The sequence below is a fragment of the Hemiscyllium ocellatum genome, chromosome 1, assembly GCF_020745735.1.
Source record: "Hemiscyllium ocellatum isolate sHemOce1 chromosome 1, sHemOce1.pat.X.cur, whole genome shotgun sequence".
Lineage (NCBI taxonomy): Eukaryota > Metazoa > Chordata > Chondrichthyes > Orectolobiformes > Hemiscylliidae > Hemiscyllium > Hemiscyllium ocellatum.
Window position 1 is genome coordinate 38,079,090 of NC_083401.1, and position 21,834 is coordinate 38,100,923.

General features: G+C 42.3%; 1 protein-coding gene across 1 annotated transcript in view; it reads right to left on the reverse strand.

Moving 5' to 3' along the window:
* LOC132818151 (lipoxygenase homology domain-containing protein 1-like) overlaps positions 1–21,834 on the reverse strand; it is a 216,951-nt gene that overhangs the window by 188,997 nt on the left and 6,120 nt on the right. Inside the window, exons 2-6 of the mRNA XM_060828922.1 lie at positions 21,041–21,199; positions 18,319–18,458; positions 10,935–10,964; positions 10,811–10,835; positions 4,635–4,705 (exon numbers count right to left, since the gene is read on the reverse strand). Coding sequence (XP_060684905.1) covers positions 4,635–4,705; positions 10,811–10,835; positions 10,935–10,964; positions 18,319–18,458; positions 21,041–21,199 — 425 coding nt within the window. The remainder of the gene's footprint in view (positions 1–4,634; positions 4,706–10,810; positions 10,836–10,934; positions 10,965–18,318; positions 18,459–21,040; positions 21,200–21,834) is intronic.

Below are 21,834 nucleotides of genomic sequence, written 5' to 3' on the forward strand. Positions count from 1 at the left end.
TGAAGCAGTCAACCATTGGGGAAACATATTATTAGTAACACTAGAAACATCACCTGGGGATTTGATGAAATCAACTACTAATAGTTCTGTAAATACCACACTTAACGACACTGCAGACTTAGGAGAGTCTGATCCTAATAGTCTCATAGCAAGGACATATCAGGCGTATCCTTTGCAAATCAATTCAGAAGAGGGTCTAACAAGAGATAAATCCCATGAGGATTCTGAACAGCAATTAGATGATGCCACCATTAATGGTGTAGAAGTAAGCCAAAAGGAAATTTCAGGGGAGAAACCTGAAGACAATCCTCAAAATAGTATACCTGAAAATGATTCACTGTCAAGTCTCAAATATCTTGTAGATATTAGCCATCATCAGAGTCAAACAAATACCAGGCTTAAACACAGTCCTGTACCTAGCACTTCTCAGATAAGTCACACTGAGGTCACAGACCAGAGAGGTCCTGCAGAATTAAAATCTCAAAGTCTTGAGGTATTCAAACCTGAAAGTAATCCACAAGCTGGCTCATTACTAGCAAGTCCTTCTGCGTTTGATTTTCAAAGTAACCTTGGTGCAACATCACCTCAGTGGAGTTCTAACAGAGAGGTGGAGCTGTCACATCTGAAGACGATTTTGGCAGACAGTTTACAGACGTCAAGTGCAACAGGAAGCCAAGTAAGGTCACCTGGAGAAGATCAAAGGACATCAATTACTCAAAGTCCTGTGGATTTTACACCAGCGGGAAGTATAGACATGGGAAATCTAAACATTAATAGTCATAATGACGGAAAGTATCAAGGGGGTTCTTTGCATATCAGTTCTGAAGACCGTCTTATGACAGTTAGATCCCGTCGGAGTTTTGCACAGCTACCTAACAGGTCCACGCTGCTTGGTTTGGAAACAGAGAAACTGAAGGAGAATCCTGAAGAGATTTTGTCTATATTTGACTCCAGTTCATCAGTTTTGAATGCTGATGAAGATACTGGCCTCAAACGGAGTAAAGCAGACATCAACCTTACATGTATTTCTATGGTAAACACACCTCAGAGCAGTTACACAGATGTCAAACTTGATCAGAATAATGGAAAATTAATGTCTCAAAAGAGTTCTATGACATCAAAACTTGGGGTTAGTGTTCAAGGACAAATACCATTTAAGATTTCTGCTGAAAATATTGCTTCAACGACATCTCAGCAGCACTCTGACGAAGAACTGAAAAAGTCAAGTCAGAATGACCTTGAAGCAGTCAGTCATCAGCAAAGTGCAGTTACAATAACATCAGAAAGGACTACTAGAGAAGACAAGAAAAAATCCTTGCTGATTACTTCGATAGATACCATTCCTAACAGAAGTAATGTTTTGGGAAGATTTGATCCTAATAATTCCTCACTAAGAAAAGATCAGAGGTATCCTTCGGTCATCAACTTTGAAGAGAGTTTTAGGACAATTAGTTTGCATAGAAATTCTGGGCAGCAACTAGACAATTCATACAAAGATGGTAGAGCAGCAGTCAAAAAACGCTCCATTTCTGTAATTGATGGGCCACATGAGAATTTGATACAAGATCAGTCTAGCTCAGAAATGTCATTTTTGACTTTAATGGAAGCTATCAGTCTCAAAGCGAGTCCTGCTGTTGCCAATCTTACATGTTTCTTAAACGTGTCTCAGAGAAATCAGATAGATACCAAACTCAATGAGAGTTGTACAAAATTCATACCTAAAGAGAGTTTGATAGCCCTCGATTATTATAAAGAGAGTATAATATCTGTTGCAACTATTTTTGAAGCAAGTCTTGATGCTGATACACATGATTGGAATTCTGACAATGAAGTAAAAACGTCAAATCTGAAAAGAGGCAAATCTGTTCATCAGGGTAGTGTTACCACATTAATAGCAGAAAAATCTACTGGTGATATGAAGAAATCAAGTGTGGATTCATTAACAAGTGTCACAGGTAAACGCAGTGCTGACTTGAGAATGCTAATTCTTAATAGTCCCACAGCAAATAAATACCAGGGAAGGCCCTTCGCTTCCAATTCTGAAGAGCACCTCACACGAATTAGATCCCGTCTGAGTTCTATACAACAATTAAATTTATCAAACCTGCCTGATATAGCAGAAATCAACCAAGACAAAATAGTTGGGGACCATGAAGAAAATCTGGAGGATATTACATCTGGACATAACTTGAAGATGTTGGATAGCGTGTATCCATTAATGGCCAGCGCCAGTCAACCCCATGTGAATGTTGCGCTTAAAGATGCTGGGGAAGTCAGCACACCTCAGATGAGTCACACTGAGCTCAGACAGTATAAGAGTTTTACCATATACAAATCTGCACAATTTCTTACAGCTGGCTCAAAGGCAGGGAGTAGTTCTCGAAGTAGTCTTGGTACAATATCAGTTATATGGAGCGCTGATGAAGATCTGAAGAGGTCAAATCCATGGCAATTTACAGGAGCCAGTCTTCAGGGCAGTAATGTTACTTTAAGACCAGAGAGATCTAGAGAAAGTCTGAGAACAACAAATATGGATAGTTCTACAGATGACACAGCTAAAGGGAGTGTAGACCTGAGGAAGGGAAACATCAGGAATTCTAGAGAACAGCTAAGTGATTTCCAGCTGCATATTCTTGAAGAAGTCAAACAAGAAGAAACCTCTGGAGCTGAAATGGCACAGGACAGTCCTAAAACAGATACGTTGGAAAAAGGCTTAGATATGTCAAATTTAAATCAGCCTGAAGGTATCCATTTCAACAGAAGTCAAACAGATTTCCTGCCTAAGCAGGTTTCTGCAGCAAACACTCCCAAGCAGAGTTCCATTCGGCTGGATGATATTCCTATGAACCTTCAGCCTCATGAGGCTCCTCAGCCTCTCAAATCTGAAGGTTGTCCCAGTGAAGGCACATCACTTGCGAAACCCCTTGCTGCTGAAACTCACAGACGCCTTGCTGCAGTCACACCGCAGCAGAATTCTGACGAAGAGCTAAAGAAATCAAATCACAGTCCCGAGGATGTCGGACTCTATGAGAATCTTACAAAGGTTGAGCCTAATCAGACTACTGCAGCAGAGCAGCCTCAGAAGAACCAGATGGAAATCACACTCAATGGCAGTCTTACAAAAATCTGTGCTGAATGTTGCACTGAAGCAGCCAGGCATGAAGAGAATATTTTAGGAGCAACATTGCATGGGGATCCATTTGTTGAAACCTATAATAAAATGCACAAATCAGCAGCACCTCTATACAATTCCAAGGAAGGCCTGATGAATGAGAATTGTCTTCCCAAAGGGGCGTCGGAATTGCATACCAGAGATGTCAGCTCTGAACTGAGCATTGGTGAAGTCAGACCTCACCTCAGTTTTGAAGAACCCATGACTGAATTAAATATTGGTGAAGTAAGATCTGATTTGAGCTTTGGAGAAGTTATAGTTGAAATAAATATTGGAGAAGTTAGGTCTGATTGGAGTATTGGAGAAGTGAGGTTTGAGGTGGGATAGACCTGAAGAGCTCACAAAAGATGTCGCAATGAGATCTTGAAATGGTGCTGCACACAGTTGATAAATAGAGTTCAAATGAGCAATTGACTTATTTTTGAGTTTATTCTTTTGTCTTTCTGCTTTTCATAATCCAACATTAGATTAGATTAGACTTACAGTGTGGAAACAGGCCCTTCGGCCCAACAAGTCCACACCGACCCGCCGAAGCGCAACCCACCCATACCCCTAACCTAACACTACGGGCAATTTAGCTTGGCCAATTCACCTGACCCGCACATCTTTGGACTGTGGGAGGAAACCGGAGCACCCGGTGGTGGTCCATTAGCAAACACCTATCATAGTACAAATTGCTTTGACCAGCATCTGACACTTAAGCACTTTTCTTTTGAATGCCAATTAAATGGGTGATGAAATGATTGCAGATTAAATGGAACTGGGATTTGCAAATACCTTCTTCATACATTTGCCCCTTTTACATTCTAGTGTCCAACAGAAGTAGATCTCCTGCTGCCTGCCATCAAAATGATGCAGACTCCACCCACTCCAAGTTTTGTTCCAGCTATTTTCTAGTAGCACTTTGCATCCAGGGAACAGCAAGTGATGGCAGGGATCGCAGGTTGCAGTGCCGTTCCTCCTTAGAGTCGTCATGTCTTCTTTTATCTTGCAGTAACCTGACAGACCACTCCCATCCAAATTATACTGTCCCCTTCTCCCCTCGGTGGAAACTACATTGAACTTTGCTCCCAGATATCTTAACTGGACCTTGGTACTACACCTGATGATGGCCATCCTGTTCCGCTATGCTCCCCCTATCCCTCTATGGAGGCCACTGTAGTGATCATTAACAGTAACCAGCCCTCCACGTCTCCCATAGTTACCATGCCCTCCAATACCTTCCCAAGCCTTGACTCTCACACCCCTTTTGGCAGTGATACCTCCAACCCCTACACACTGCTTGTTTAGACTTCCCTCACATCATCCTGACTGATCAATGGACAGAACCCCAGGATATTATTCAACTCACTGCCACCTTCTCAAGGGCTGGTGGGATAGGCAATAAATGCTGGCCCAGCCAGTGTTTTCATTTACATGTATGGATGTTTCACCTGATAAGACTTGATCAGAATGAACTCACCTTTGCACCAGTGCCTGCATCTTTCTTCTGTCCTGTCTTCACTGTCACTTTGTACAATATGTCGCCATCTGCTGCAGTTCCAAGCCTGGAATGCTCAGTTCGATAGTGAGATGATTGCAGATACATAGCACTTTTAGGACGCTGAATGTCACAATGAATTGAAACTTTGTCAAACTAAGTAAACTCATAGTAATATTACAAAGAACATACAAAGGCCATTCAGGTTAAAGAGCCAGTATCCTCCCAGACTCACTTCATGTGCTCTAACAATCAATTCAGTGCATTTATTCTGTTGGAAAAAGATCTTGTAAAGCACCCTCATGCCCACAAAACTCTGGATATTTATTTAACTTTACAACCTATGATACTTTTCCTAGTCATTCTCCCTGACAGGAATTCCTTACTCATGCTTGGGGCATAACCATTTGGTACCTACGACTTTTAGTTTATTTGCACTGATGACAGCAGCGAAGGTTATGAGAATTTTAAAGAGCTGAATTTTACAACCCCATACAAGAAACTGAAAACCGAAAATCCTGGCGATCACAGCAGGTCAAGCACCATCAACAGAGAGAGAGCAGGTTAATGTTTCAAGACTAGATGACTTTTCATCAGAGCTGAAGTCAAGTGTGGAGGAGACAGCATTTATCTGGGGGGAGTGGGAGGAGTTAGGGGAGGAGTGTAGGGTGCAGGGGGAGAAAGGATATTGATAGTTCAGATTAAGTGATCGGAATGTGAGAATGGTAGAACAATGGTGTGTCTATCAGACTGGAACAAACAGATAGTTCCACTAGAGTGGGGGAAGGGGAGAAAGGACATGGTGACAGAGAATGTAACAAGTAAAGCTAAAAAAAAAGGGAACGGGAGTGTGTTCACGATCTGAAGGTGCTGAACACAATGCAAAGTCCAGAAGGTTATTAAGTGCCTGGTCTGTAGGTGAATTGTTGTTCCTCCAGTTTGCGCTGTGATTCACTGGAATACTGCAGCATGCCAAGGACAGACCATGGGCATGCGAACAAGATGTGGTGTTAAAATGATCAGCTACAGGAAGGTCGGGGTCCCATTTACACACAGACCACAAAGCAGTCACCCAGTCTGCGTTTGGCTTCTCCAATTTGGAGTAGGTCATATTGGGTGCAGTGAATACAATAGACCAGATTGGGAGGAGAGGCTTGTCTATATTGGTGGCCTGATTGAGTTTTCTTATTCATTCAGGGGATGATGGCTGCCTAGGTCGACAATTATGTCCCATCCCAGAGGGCAGTTTAAGGTTAACTACATTGCTGTTGGTCTGGAGTCACATGTAGAGCAGGCCAGATAAGGATGGCAGTTCACTTCTCTAAAGGACATTACTCAGCCAGATGGGATTTCCATGAAAATTTGGCAATGCTTTCATGGTCATCATTAGATTCTTAAAATTGAATTCAAATTCCACCATCTGCCATGGTGGGATTCAAACCTGGGTCCCCAGGGCCTTATATGGGTCGCTGGATTAACAATACAGTGATAATATCACTAGGCCACCATCTCCTTTAGCCTTTGTAAAATAATTTAATTTTCTTCACATAAAGGCAAGTTTAGCTCAGCTTGAAATCAGAACCCCAGAATCATGCCTGTTACATTTGTTTCAACATTACACAATGCATCAAGGAATTTATTCCAGGCAGAGATATCAAACAGAACACAGAATGATAGAATCATAGAGATGTACAGCATGAAAACAGACCCTTCGGTCCAACCTGTCCATGCCGACCAGATATCCCAACCCAATCCAGTCCCACCTGCCAGCACCCAGCCCATATCCCTCCAAACCCTTCCTATTCATATACCCATCCAAATGCCTCTTAAATGTTGCAATTGTACCAGCCTCCACCACTTCCTCTGGCAGCTCACTCCATACACGTATCACCTTCTGTGTGGCTGCAAATGTGTTGCTGGTCAAAGCACAGCAGGTTAGGCAGCATCTCAGGAATAGAGAATTCGACGTTTCGAGCATAAGCCCTTCATCCTGATGAAGGGCTTATGCTCGAAACGTCGAATTCTCTATTCCTGAGATGCTGCCTAACCTGCTGTGCTTTGACCAGCAACACATTTGCAGCTGTGATCTCCAGCATCTGCAGACCTCATTTTTTACTCACCTTCTGTGTGAAAAAGTCGTCCCTTAGGTCTCTTTCATATCTTTCCCCTCTCAAACTAAACCTATGCCCTCTCGTTCTGGACTCCCTGACCCCAGGGAAAAGACTTTGTCTATTTATCCTATCCTATCCATGCCCCTCATAATTTTGTAAACCTCTATAAGGTCACCCCTCAGCTTCCGACACTCCAGGGAAAACAGCCCCAGCCTGTTCAGCCTCTCCCTGTAGCTCAAATCTTCCAAACAGCCTTCTTGATTGGCACCACATCCATAAATGTTAACTCCCTCCATCATCAATAATCAGTCACAGCACTGTGCACTATTACAAGATGCAGAGCAGAAACTCACCAAGGATCCTTAGACAGCATCTTCCAAACATATAATCACAGCACAAGGACAAGGGCAGCAGATACATGCAAACATCACTACCTTCAAGCTCCCCTCCAAGCCACTCACTATCCTGATTTGAAATATACCTCTATTCCTTCAGTGTCACTGGGTCAAAATCCTGGAACTCCTTCCTTAACGGTATAGTGATTGTAATGTGATCAACCAGGTGGACCTCACACACTAGGAGTTCTGGGATTAGGGCTGTTAATCAGGGAGCCCAGGCTGACAGATAAGAACAGGAGTTGGTGGATCAGTGTCGAGAACTCTCCATGTGTAAATAAAGGGGGGTTTGAAGATGGGATACTGGCCTCTCGGGAGTTATTTCAAACAGCGTTTTGGGCAGTTCACGGTGGCAGCTCACCTCCTCAAAGGTAATTAAGGATGGACAATAAACACCAACATCCCCGGAATGAATAAAAACAAATTGCTACTCTTGTTCCCAATGTGGTCTCAGGGAAGTTTTATACAATCTGGACCGCTGGAGAGGGTGCAGAAGAGATTTGCCAGGATGGGGGTGGCATTGTGGCTCTCTGGTTAACATTGCTGCCTCACAGTGCCAGGACCCAGGTTCAATTCCAGCCTTGGGTGACTGTCTATGTGAAGTTTGCACATTCTCCCTGTGGCTGCATGGGTTTCCTCTCACAGTCCAAAGATATGCAGGTAGGTGAATTGGCCATGCTGAATTGCCCATAGTGTTCAGGGTTGGTTTTACCTAGGTTAGGTGCATTAGTCAGGGGAAACGCAAAGTAATAGGGTAGGGGAATGGGTCTCGGTAGGATACTGTTTGGAGGGTCAGTGTGGACTTATTGGGCCAAATGACCTGTTTCCACACTGTAGGAATTACATGAAATTTTATGTTGCCTGGACTGGAGAGTTTCAATTACGAAGAGAAATTGGACATATGAGGATTGTTCTCCTTGGAGCAGGAGAGAACTGAGAGAGGATATGATTGAATTGAGTACAATTATGAGGTGCATTAATAGGGCAGGCAGAAATAATTTTTTTCTCTTTGATTGAGGGATCATTGACCAGGGGCACAGATTTAAGGTAGGGGGCATAAGTTTAGAGATGTGAGTCAGAATATTTTCACTCAGAGGGTAGTTGGAATCTGGAACTCACTGTTTGTAAATATGGTGGAACAGAAACCCTGATAATATTTAATAAATATTTAGATGTGCATTTGCAATACCAGGCATACAATGCAATTGTCAAAAGTGCTGGACACTTTTTTTAAATGTCCAGATCTCTATGACACAGTACAGTAATTTTATTTTTATCAAATATGTGAGAGCAATTCAGAGCTTATTGTAGAAAAGCAGCTCTGGAGAAGTATAAGATGAAGTGTCAGATCACTACCACTACTGCCATTCAGTAACAAAAATTTTCCCTTCAGCTCTGATCGACACATCCTCAAAATGCTAATATGACATTAATTGAATATTTCACAATAACTGGAAACTTTCAACCAATAATGAGACAATTCAGTTCCATTTCTTCTCTCTTTGCTGAAGGGCATCTATTAACTTATACATATATTTGTTTCATTTAGCAATCTTATCTCATTTGTCAACATTAAAACCAGTCTTCCAATTCTCAATTGCAGATACACACAGTTCTTGTTCTGTTCAGGGCATTGGGAATATCATTGGATTGGATACAAGGTACATTAAAAATGTTACCTTGTAATTCTATTATCTAGCTAACTTCATATAGTCAAGGAAAGGTTTCAGAAGTTGTGCATCTTCCCATTAGATTAACACCGGGATTTTCATTACCTACTGGAAGGACAGTTGGTGTAAATTTACCAGCATGCTTTGGATCCCAATATCAAGACCAAATATAGCCTCCAAGCCCTCATGTGGATGCACCAATGCACCCTGGAGGGATGCTTCATTGGCACCAGCCAATTAAAAGATTAAACTCTTGACTGATTAATGACAGTGCCCTGCATTTCCAAGTTGCTAACCCAATCAGAGAGTGAGATGTCTGCAGCCTCAGGCACCAGAAACAACGACGGTAAACACAGCCCTATCGATTCTGCTAAGAGCCTTGTATCAAAATAAAGAGCATTCTCCCCTAGGCTAGCCTGATATAGTTATACCTGATGAATCATACCTTATCATTAATGTTCCAGACCCCTCCATCATCATCTCTCTAACCAGCATGACAGACCCAGCAGAGGTGGCAGCACAATGCATATAGTCAGGAGACAGAGAGTTGCCCTGGGAGTCTTCAACATTGACTCTGGATCCCCCAAAGTCTAATGGCATCAAATCAAACATCTACAAGAAAACAACTCTGTCCCCAGCTGATGAATCATTCTTCCTCTATTTTGAACACTGCTTGGAGGAAACATTGGGGGTGTCAATGTTGTAAAGTATAACTGCAGTGGGGAAGAGAGGCTCAGCAGCATCACTAGTGACTGAGCTGGCCAAGTCCGAAAGGAATAGCTGCGAAACTAGGTCTGAGGCAGGTGGCAAGGGAATCAACTACAGGGAAATAAGTAGTTGACGTTGTTCTCACCAATGTACATATCACAAATTGGTCAAAACATTGGAAATCCTTCCGAACTGCACCCTGGGTATCCCTACATGGCAAGGACTGCAGCAGTTCAGGAGGCAGCTCAACACCTTCTCCAGGACAAATAGGAATGGGCAAAAAGCACATCCCGTGATGAAGTGCCACGTTCAAATTGAGGATGTTCTACATCGTGCTGTGTGGCATTATCACCATTCTAAATGGGATAGAATTCAAACAGGTCAAGCAACTCAAGAGTAATCATGAGATGCTGTGGGTCATCAACAGCAGCAGAATGTTTACTCCAACACAGTCTGGAAACTTCATGGCCCAACATATTCCCTCCAAAGGAGCAACTTTGTCATGCAGAGGGTGGTACGTGTATGGAATAAGCTGCCACAGGAAACGATGGAGGCTGGTACAATTGCAACATTTAAAAGGCATTTGGATGGGTATATGAATAGAAAGGATTTGGAGGGATATGGGCCGGGTGCTGGAAGGTGGGACTAGATTGGGTTGGGATATCTGGTCAACATGGATGAGTTGGACTGAAAGGTCTTTTTCCATGCTGTACATTTCTATGACTCTCTGATTCTATGGACGAAAGAGTGAGGGTGCCTGCCCTTGACATCAATGTGACATTTGTCAGAATATTGCATCCAAGGAGCCCAACCAAAGTTGGAGTCACTGGGAATTCGAAGGAAACTCTCCCCTGGTAGAGTCATATACCTGGCATGCAGGAAGATGGTTGTGGTTGATGGAGGTCAATCATCTCAGCTCCAGGACACCTCTGCAGGAATTCCTCAGGGTAATGTCCTAGGCCCAACCATCTTCAGCTGCATTTACCTTCTCTCCATCACAATGTCATAGATGGAGATCTCTGTTGATAGTTGCACAGTATTCAACACCATTCACAATTTTTCAGATGCTAAAACAGTACAAGTCCAAATGAAAACAAAATACTACAAGTGCTGTAAATCTGAAATAAAGACAGAAAATGCTGGAGAAACTTAGCCAGTCTGGCAGCATCTATGGACAGTGAACCAGAATTAAGATTTTGAGTCCAATGATTCCACTTCAGTTCTGAAGAAGAATTATACTGGATTCAAATCATTAATTTTGGTTCTCTCTCCACAGATACTTCCAGACCTGCTGAGTTTCTTCAGCACTTTCTATTTTTGCTTCAGAGGATTCTGGGTAATCCATGATGAGTGACAGGAAAAAAATATGGCTATAAGAGCTGCTCCTATTTTAGATACTTTCAGCGTTGGAGCTGATTTCCTTGAATTCTATGAGCAATAATTAATGATTTATAAGCTCCTGCAATGTTTTAGAACTTTGGGAAAATAAAGATCAAAACAATGGCACTTTAAAAAGGAGGAAGAAAGACAAAGGTCGTGATCACATGGGAAGTGATTCAAATGGAAGAAGAAACCTATATTGCTGTCTGACCTAGCAGTGAATCAGCCCATTACTGCCTTTGCTGTTTGAGTTTAAGTATTTCTGGACATCAGAGTTCATCTAGGAAAATTAATGAAAACACAGCTATCCTTGGAGATATCTGCATGGGAGAGCTCACAGTACGGGGGCAGCTAAGTGGATAGTTTTTAAAATGTAACCTTATTAACCTTTTTTGTAAAGCTACAATAGGAAATAGAATAGGTTCTTTTCTGTTTACATGTTTTATTGAGACCTGTCTCTTGATTAAATTTTCAAAATATAAGACCAAGGTACTAAGTTAGCATGGAGTAGTATTTTAAAGCAGGAAGACTCTGGTATTTTCTAGATTGTGAAGATGCAAAATGGCCTTTAGTAGAATGATGTGCTCTTCCTGTCAAATGTGGAAGATTAGGGAGAGTTTCTATGTTACTAATGATTATGTCTGCAGGAAATGTGTTTGAATCCTATTGGATCACATGGATTGGTTGAAAAAGTAACTGGAGGCAATGAGGAATTTACAGGAACTGGGGTAAAATGGATGCCAGTTGTAGGAAGGGAGAAAAACCGCAGATACAGTCAGATAGATGAGATACCTCCAGGAAAGGTAGGACAGGGAGGCAGGCAGTGCAGAAATCTCCTGTGCTATCCCCATCTCAAACAAGTATGCTGTTTTGGAAAATGCAGGGGGTGATGGACTCTCAGGAGAACATAGCCAAGTTTCTGTATTGTGACTGGCTTTAATATAATGAGGGGTACATCAGGTTCCAAGCAATTGATTGTGATAGGGGACTCTCTATCAGAGGCACAGACAGATGTTTCTGCAGCCGACAGCAAGACATCAGAATGGTGCCAGGATCAAGGATATCTCACAGAAGGTACAGAATATTCTCAAAAGGAAGAGGGACCAGCAGGAGGTCATTGTACACACTGGAACTAACAACATAGGAAGGGAAAAGGATGAGATTTTGAGAAGAGAATATCGAAGTTAGGCAGGAATTTACAAAAGGAGGTCCTCAAGAGTAGTAATATCTGGATTACTCCTGGTGCTACGAGCTAGTGAGGGTAGGAATAAAAGGATAGGGCAGATGAATGAATGGCTGAGGATCTGGTGTATGGGAGAAGGGTTCACATTTATGGATCATTGGAATCTCTTCTGGCATTGAGGTGACCTGTATAAGAAGGACGGACTGCACCTGAATTGGAAGGGGACTAATGTACTGGCAGGGAAATCTGCTAGAGCTGCTCAGGAGAATTTAAGCTAGTAAGGTTGGGGGAGGGTGGTGGAGTCATGGAAATAGTAAGGAAAGAGATTAATCCAAGACTGGTACAGTTGGGTAACGGAGCAAGTAGGGCAGACAGGAACAAAGCAGAGAATGAGATAAGACTGACAAATTAATTCAATTCAAGAGGCTGAGCAGGAAGGCAGATTAATTCAGGGCATGGTTGGGAACATGGGACTGGGATATCATAGCAATTACAGAGATATGGCTCAGGGATGGACAGGACTGGCAGCTTAATGTTCCAGGATACAGATAGTATAGAAAGGATAGAAATTTGACAAAGAGAGGAGGTGGAATATCATTTTTGACTAGGGAATAACATTATGGCTGTACTTAGGGAGAATATTCCTGGGAATACGTCCTGCGAAGTTATTTGTATGCAAGTGGAAAATAAGAAAGGGATGATAACTTTATTGGGATTCTACTATAGACCACCTATAGTCAGCAGGAAATTGAGAAACAAATTTGGAAGGAGATCTCAGTTATCTGTAACAATAATAGAGTGGTTAAGGTAGGGAATGTAAACCGAGACTGGGATTGCCATAGTGTTACAGGTTTAGATAGAGAGGAATTTGTTAGATATATACAAGGAAAATTTCTGATTCAGTATGTGCATGCACCTACTAGAGAAGCTGCAAAACTTGGCTTACCCTTGAGAAATAAGGCAGAGGAGATGACTAAGGTGTTAGTGGGAAGCACTTTGGGCCCAGCGACCATAATTCTATTCGATTTAAACTAGTGATGGAAAAGGATAGACCAGATCGAAAAGTTAAAATTCTAAATTGCAGGAAGGCCAATATTTATTGTATTAGGCAAGAACTTTCAAAAGCTGATTGGGGGCAGATGTTTGCAAGTAAGGAGATGGCTGGAAAATGGGGAACCTTCAGAAATAAGATAACAAGAGTCCAGAGATAGTATAATCCTGTTGGGATGAAAGGCAAGGCTGGTAGGTATAGGGAATGCTGGGTGACTAGAGAAATTGAGGTTTTGGTCAGGAACAAAAATGAAGTATATGTCAGGTATGGACAGGAGAGATCGAGTGAATCCTTAGAAGAGTATAAATACTTAAGAGGGAAATCAGGAGGGCAAAAAGGGGACATGAGATAGCTTTGGCAATTAGGGTTAAAGAGCATCCAAAAGGGATTTTATAAATACATTAAGGCCAAAAGGGTAACTGGGGAGAGTACAGAGCCTCTCAAAGATCAGCAAGGCAGCCTATGTGTGGAACTACAGGAGATGGGGAGAAACTAAACGAGTATTTTTCATCAGTGTTTACTATGGAGAAGGACATGGAAGATATAGAACATGGAGAAATAAATAGCGACATCTTGAAAAATGTCCATATTACACAGGAGGAGGTGCTGGACATCTTAAAATGCATAAAGGTGGATAAATCCCTGGTACCTGATCAGGTGTAGGAGAAAGTGAGGACTGCAGATGCTGGAGACAGTGCTGAAAATATGTTGCTGGAAAAGCGCAGCAGGTCAGGCAGTATCCAAGGAGCAGGAGAATCGACGTTTCGGGCATGAGCCCTTCTTCAGGAATGAAGAAATTCCTGAAGAAGGGCTCATGCCCGAAACATCGATTCTCTTGCTCCTTGGATGCTGCCTGACCTGCTGTGCTTTTCCAGCAACACCTGATCAGGTGTAACCTAGAACCCCATGGGAAGCTAGGGAAGTGATTGCTGGGCCTCTTGCTGAGATATTTGTATAATTGATAGTCACAGGTGAGATGCCAGATGACTAGAGGTTGTCTAATGTGGAGCCATTATTTAAGAAATGTGGTGAGGAAAAGCCAGGGTACTGTAGACCAGTCAGCCTGACATAAGTGGTGGGCAAGTTGTTAGAGGGAATCTTGAGGGACAGGATTTACACGTATTTGGAAAGGCAAGGACTGATTAGGGATAATCAATATGCTTTTGTGCATGGGAAATCATGTCTAACGAACTTGATTGAGTTTTTTGAAGAAGTAACAAAGAGGATTGAAGGCAGAGCAGTGAACATGATCTATGTGAACTTCAATAAGATGTTTGACAAGGTTCCTCATGGTAGACTGGTTATCAAGGTTAGATCTCATGGAATATAGGGAGAACTAGCCAGTTGGATACAGAACTGGCTCGAACATAGAAGACAGAAGATAGTGGTGGAGGGTTGCTTTTCAGACTGGAGGCCTGTGACCATCAGTTTGCCACAAGGATCAGTGCTGGGTCCACTGCTTTTTGTCATTTATATAAATGATTTGGATGTGAACATAGAAGATGTAGTTAGTAAGGTCACAGATGACACCAAAATTGGAAGTGTAGTGGACAGCGAAGAAGCTTACCTCAGAATACAACAGGATCTTGATCAGATGGACCAATGGGCTGAGGAATGGCAGTAGGGATTGAATTTAGGTAAAGGTGAGGTGCTTTATTTTGGAAAGGAAAATCAGGGCAGGACTTCTACTTAATGGTAAGGTCCTGGGGGATGTGGCTGAACAAAGAGACCTTGGAGTGCAGGTTCATAGTTCCTCAAAATTAGAGTCACAGGGTAAACAAGATAGTGAAGGAGGCATTTGGTATGCTTGCCTTTATTAGTCAGGGCATTGAATATAGGATTTGGGAGGTTATGTTGCTGCTGTACAGGCCATTAGTTAGGCCACTTTTGTAATACTCTGAGCAATTCAGGTCTCCCTCCTATGTAAGGATGTTGTGAAACTTGAAAGGGTTCAGAAAAGATTTACAAGGACATGGCCAGGGTTGGAGGGTTTGCTCTATAGGGAGAGGCTAAATAGGCTGGGGCTGTTTTCCCTTGAGTGTCAGAAGCTAAGGAGTGACCTTATAGAAGTTTATAAAATAGTAGGGGCATGGATAGGGTAAATTGACAAGATCTTTTGCCGGGAGTTGGGGAATCTAAAACTCGTCAACATAGGTTTAAGGTTGGAGGGGAAAGATTTAAAAGGAACGTAAGGGGCAACCTTTTTATGCAGAGGATTGTGCATGTATGGAATAACCTGTCAGAGGAAGTGGTGGAGGCTGGTACTACAACAACAACATTTAAAAGACATCAGGATGGGTACATGAATAGGAAGGGTTTAGAGGACCATGGGCCAAATGTTGGCAAATGGGACTAGATTTATTTAGGATACGTGGTCAGCATCCTAACCTGAAGGGTCTATTTCCGTGGTGTACAGCTCTGTGACTCTGACTCGATGTCCAAATATCTGTGTTTGACCAGAGACAGAAATCTACAATCGATATTCACTGGCAATACTTTATTGTATCCTTCATCAATATCCTGGGGTTACTGGAGATCAGACATTGCTGTGGACTATCCATACAAATACTACGGCTACAAGAGTCAAATGCTAGGCTCACCCTCTGTCACTCTAAAGCCTGCCCACCATCTATAGGGCACAAGTCAAGAATGTGATGGAGTACTCCCCACTTTAACATATGCAGCTCCAACAGCAACCTATCTGCTCAACTTCTTCCAGAACAAACCAGCCCACTTGCTTGGCAATCCATGCACTTCCTGCTACATTCAACTCCCTTACCACGAATGTACAGTTGCTGCAGTAACATAGCACCTTCCAAACCCATGACATCTACCACCCAGAAGAACATGGACAACTTTGTAGCTCCAGCACCTACAATCCCCCTATAAGTCAGTCACTGTTCTAGCTTGGGCCTATTCCCATTCCTTTACTGACACTGGGTCACAATCCAAGTATTGTGGGCATTGCTACCCATGAAGAACTGCAGTGGTTCAAGAAGGCAGCTTACCAACACCTTTGCCAGTACAATTCGGGATGGATAATAAATGTTGGCCCAGCCAGTGATGCTCACATCCCTTGAGGGAATGAAGAATTTGAACTGAGGGATCTCTACTGAGGATTACCTTCAGTGGCAAATGAACAGCACTGTCAGGCCTATAAAGACCATAAGACAGAGTAGCAGAAGTTGGCCATTTAAGTATCCTCTACTGTTCAAGAAAATCATAAATCTGATTATCCTCAACTGCTTTTCCCTAGCTTTACCCACAATTCTTACTGATTTAAAAATCTACTTTCCTGACAGAGTGCTTCACACACTTAAGCTCCACAATCACTAGAATTTTTTGAAGCTGAGATCAACAGATTCTTTGTAAAATCTGAAGTATTTATGTTCACGCGGAGTAGGAGAATATCGAAACCCAGGAAGCTGACTGAAAACAAACTGCACGTTTACCAAGGCTGTGTCCTCAGTGCGCTCCTCTTGATGGTGAAACCATCAGCACATGCTCAGCTGGAGGAAAGACCAAACAGTTGCTATCTCAGATGTGTCCTCAAAAATGTAGGCAGGACAAAGTCACCAAATGTGAGGCCCTGGAGCATGGCAATTCTAACAATGTACATGCATTGCTTAGCCAAATATTTTTGCGCTGGGTTGATCACCTTCATCTCATGCATGAAAGCCATATACCCAAAGCCCTTTTTGGATGGTGCAATGGCCACTGTCTCATGGCCTCCTGAGTATCCATATCTCCCTGACAAGGACACCCACAAGCAAGATGTGAATGGTTAATGGAACTGACACACAAGATACACTGAATAATGACTCTGGGAACTGGGACACAGTAGCCTTAATCTTTGTAAATTGATCAACTGGAGAACCAATGGAAGAAGCAAGAAGAAAAGAAAAGCTCAACTGGCCAAGAAGAGGGCCCAGGGATATCAGAGGCTAGCAAATTGTGCACCTTCTCGACCAACTGTCTTCCTCTGCAGAAAATGTAACAGGGACTGCAATACCAGAATGGGGCATTACTTAATACATAGTCAGTGACTATACACTAACCATGTTATGAGATAGAAAGCTGCTGCACAACATTGCCATTGGTCTGGAGTTACCAGCTAAGAATGGTACCTTTCTTTCCTTAAAGAGTATAAATGAATCAGTTGCATTTTTACTACAATCTGGTCATTTCATGATCACCATTACTAATTTTTATAGTTTCTATACAGATTTTTATTCCAAATTTACCTAATTAATTGAATTTAAATTTCCCAACAGTCCTAGTGAGATTGGAACTTTTGGATCTAAAACAATTGTCCAGGCTCTACCTCACCAGTCTAGCGCCAGAATTGAGTTATTACCAATAAACTGGAAGGAGGGAAACACAGGGAGTAATGTGGGTTGCATGACTATCCAATGATCAGCTGTAGTGAGATCATAATTTGAAAAGAAAATTCACTGCTGGCATGTTTTCCATCTTAGATTATTTACAGCATGGAAACAGGCTCTTCAGCCCAATATGTCCCACACCAATCCTCTGAACAGTAACTCACCCAGACCCAATCCCCTGCCCTATATTTACCCCTGACTATGGGCAATTTAGCATTCACCTAACCTGCACATCTCTGAATTGTGGGAGGAAGCCAGAGCACCCAGAGGAAACCTACGCAGACACCAGGAGAATGTGTAAGCTCCACACAGACAGGCTCCCAAGGTTAGAATTGAACCCAGGTCCCTGGCGCTGTAAGGCAGCAATGCTAACTACTGAGCCACCATGCTGCCCGGATCTTACACAACCTTTAAAACAAGGCTCCGTTTAAACAGGAATAACATTCAAAGGTATGTATGAGGATAGTGAGATGCCTTCAAATATCTACATTTGGGCAGTTAAATGTCATTGAAATTCTCTTGTAAATATGATCTTCCGCAGGATAAAGCATGGGACGCATGATCACCCCTCTTGGTCTCACAACAATCCTCATGATCAAAGCTGAACTTTCTGTGGCCCTTATTTCCCTACAAGGATTGTCTTATCTGAATGTGATCCCAAGGCATGAGTTCACTCTTAGGTGTCTCCTAATATTCATAAGCCATCTAAATGAACTTCATGCAGTTTGTGACACCCCTATTTGCTATCCTTCAAGTATCTGGAAAAAGATATAGTGGGCTTACAGAAGGACAGTGTGGCTGCAGTTGGAGTTCAAACTTCTTGGCATAGTAGTCAAAGAGATGTGGGTCATTGAGAGTATTATACTGAGGAAAACTGACGATCCGGTTATCCTTATGCCTGTAGCCAGTGTCCATTGTCCGTGCTGTAAACACAGAGTGGTTGAAATTAATGTGCTTGAACATTCTATTTGACGCACTAGTAATTTCTCATATAAATTTACTGTGTTTTATATTTTAAACAAGTTGTTACCTACTTAAAATAAATTATTTTGTCAAAGTAGCTCACACAAGAATTAACAGAAGCAACTTAATGACTGTGCTAAACAGAGCACTCAGTAGAATCTCAAAATGATAGAAAATAAGGGTTTAAGTATGTTTGATCATGGTGTACAAAAAATTCTGCATCAGAAGGACTGACACAATCTTTTTGGTCTTTCACTGCTGGGATCTGGGTTAAAGTTCAGAATGCTAATAAATTTGATAAGGAGTCCTCAGAGCTAATTTAAATAAAGCCTAAAACATGGCAAAACTGTAAACAGTTACTTGAGATCAGTCTTCAATCCTGTAGCCTTCAATCCTTCGATCCTCCGTTACCATTTTAGTTTTAAATACCATGAATGCAATGTTATAATGCAACACAAATGTTGTAAATAATAAATAGATGCAAATGAAATTCTGGAGAGCATGAGGATTCCAAATCAAAACAAGCCACCTGTCCAATCTCAGGATTCTGAAAGACGTTGGGCCTGTGCTATGGGATGTCTTGCTTACATATTTTGTTAATCTCTGAAGTAATGATGGTTCTCCTGGGGTACTGACATTCAAAAAGGCCAATGAGGTCGAATTGGAAAGCCAAATAAACTGAAAAAAAGGCTTCAGTTTCAGGAAGGTTTTCAGAATGATCAGACTGTAGGACAGGCCTTCACAAAGGAGTTGTTAGAGACATGGAAAATGGTTTCGGGAAAGGAAAGCTATGTGTTACCAACCTGGTTGGAGCCTTCATGAAGGTTAAAAGTAATATTAGCAAATTTGCTGATGACACAAAGCTGGGTGGCAGGATGAAATGTGAGGAGGATGTTAGGAGAATACAGGGTGACCTGGACAGGTTAGGTGAGTGGACGGATGTATAGCAGATGCAGTTTAATGTGGATAAATGTATGGTTATCCACTTTGGTGGCAAGAACAGGAAGGCAGATTACTACCTAAATGGAGTCAAGTTAGGTAAAGGGGCAGTACAATGTGATCTAGGTGTTCTTGTACATCAGTCAATGAAAGCAAGCATGCAGGTACAACAGGCAGTGAAGAAAGCTAATAGCATGTTGGCATTCATAACATGAGGAATTAAGTATAGAAGCAAAGAGGTCCTTCTGCAGCTGTACAGGACCCTGGTGAGACCACACCTGGAGTAATGTGCGCAATTTTGGTCTCCAAATTTGAGGAAAGACATTCTGGCTATTGAGGAGTGCAGCATAGGTTTATGAGGTCAATTCCCGGAATTGCAGGACGATCTTACGCTGAAAGACTGGAGCGACTGGGCTAATATATGCTTGAGTTGAGAAGACTGAGAGGGGATCTGATTGAGACGTAAAAGACTATTAAAGGATTGGGCACTCTGGAGGCAGGAAGCATGTTTCTGCTGATGGGTGAGTCCCGAACCAGAGGACACAGTTTAAAAATAAGGGGTAGGCCACTTAGAACAGAGTTGAGGAGAAACTTCTTCACCCAGAGAGTGGTGGGTGTATGGAATGCTCTGCCCCAGAAGGCTGTGGAGGCCAAGTCTCTGGATACTTTCAAGAAAGAGTTGGATAGAGCTCTTAAGGATAGTGGAATCAAGGGTAATGGGGATAAGGCAGGAACAGGATACTGACTGAGGATGATCAGCCATGATCATAATGAATGGTAGTGCTGGCTCGAAGGGCAGAATGGCCTACTCCCGCACCTATTGTCTATTATCTATTGTTACTGAGATGTTTGACAGACCTTGCATGTTTGGATTTTCAATAAAGCTTGAGTCAAGGTGTTACCTATACTATAGGCTGCTGTTCAGAATAGGTTGGGATTGGAGGATTGCTGCTGCAAATGTGTTGCTGGTCAAAGCACAGCAGGCCAGGCAGCATCTCAGGAATAGAGAATTCGACGTTACGAGCATAAGCCCTAGGTTGGATAAAGAATTACTTTTGTTCTTTTACATAGCAGGCTGCTGGGGTAACTGTGCTGGCCATGTGTATTGGACTTCTGGAATGATTTGCGTTACAATTGTTCTTGGAGTTTCCAAACAGATTACACAGTTTCTGGGCTGGGGGGCACTGGGGTCATGTTACAACAGGATTGTATAGCAGAGACTCAGTAGAAGCCAGACTTCTTTTATCTGTACCTTCTGGGGTGACCTCAGTTGGAACATTGAGCACTTAAAATTACTGCGTCCTTTGCGGTAATTATATCATGTGACAAACACATGTGGCGCCACAGACCAATTGTATTTCCTGTTCCACACTCTGTTGGATTGTTCCCTCTTTACCCACTTTCCCAGGCGATTGCTCCCTTCAAGCCTTGATACTGATATCTGTCTCCCTGACTCCCAATGATCACATCAGCTCAGCTTCTCTCTCTGATTTCAGTATCAGTACGGTCAAGAACCCGAGAACACAAAGGCAGAGTGGGAATGGTATTCCTGCCAACCTCCCACAGCTAACACATGACAAATGGTGCATCCAGCAGTACTTACCAGCAAATGGGGCTTTTCTGCTAACCACAGACTCCATGGTTCTGTGATTTAGAACGATTTTGTATTTCCTGAGACTGCTAGTCCACTGTTCATTCTTTTTTCTGGGATCATTCCATACAGGTTTACCTCTGGGAGGAGAAATGTCCCTGTACTGAAATCCTGGTTTTAAAAGAACAGAGAAAGATGTCAGTCCATGATTGTCTCACATATGATTTTAAGGTTATTAATGCCTGGAGAGAGTTATTCAAGCACAAGCTTTGATAAATCCATGACTAAGGTGAGAGAATGTAGGGTCAGGGATAAGCAGCAGATTAGATTGCAAGTTGTCTACAAAATCAAAATTAGAGGGTTAATGGTTAAAGGTTCAACAGCAGAGACTGGCAAAAGGTAGGAAGTGGTATTCAACAGGCTCCTGATGAAGAGCTTATGCTCAAAACATCGATTGTCCTGCTCCTCGGATGCTGCCTGACCAGCTGTGTTTTTCCGGCACCACATTCTTTGACAGTGGTATTCAACAGGCTACAATTTACATTAAATAATCTGGATTCAAGAATTAGAAGTGTTAAATCACAATTTATGGAAGAAGCCAAGTTAAACTGAGGAAGACTAAGCTGTTAATAATATTGCAGATACTGCAAAAGTGCTGCAGAATGACAAGGTAAATGTGAAATTAAGTTCAGATAGGTATGAAATGGTCTACTTTGGTAAGACCCCTTATAAAATAAGATTCTGAATGTGATAGAGTCACTAAGAGGTTTAAACTTCACATTCAAATCACATCAATAGAGAGCAGT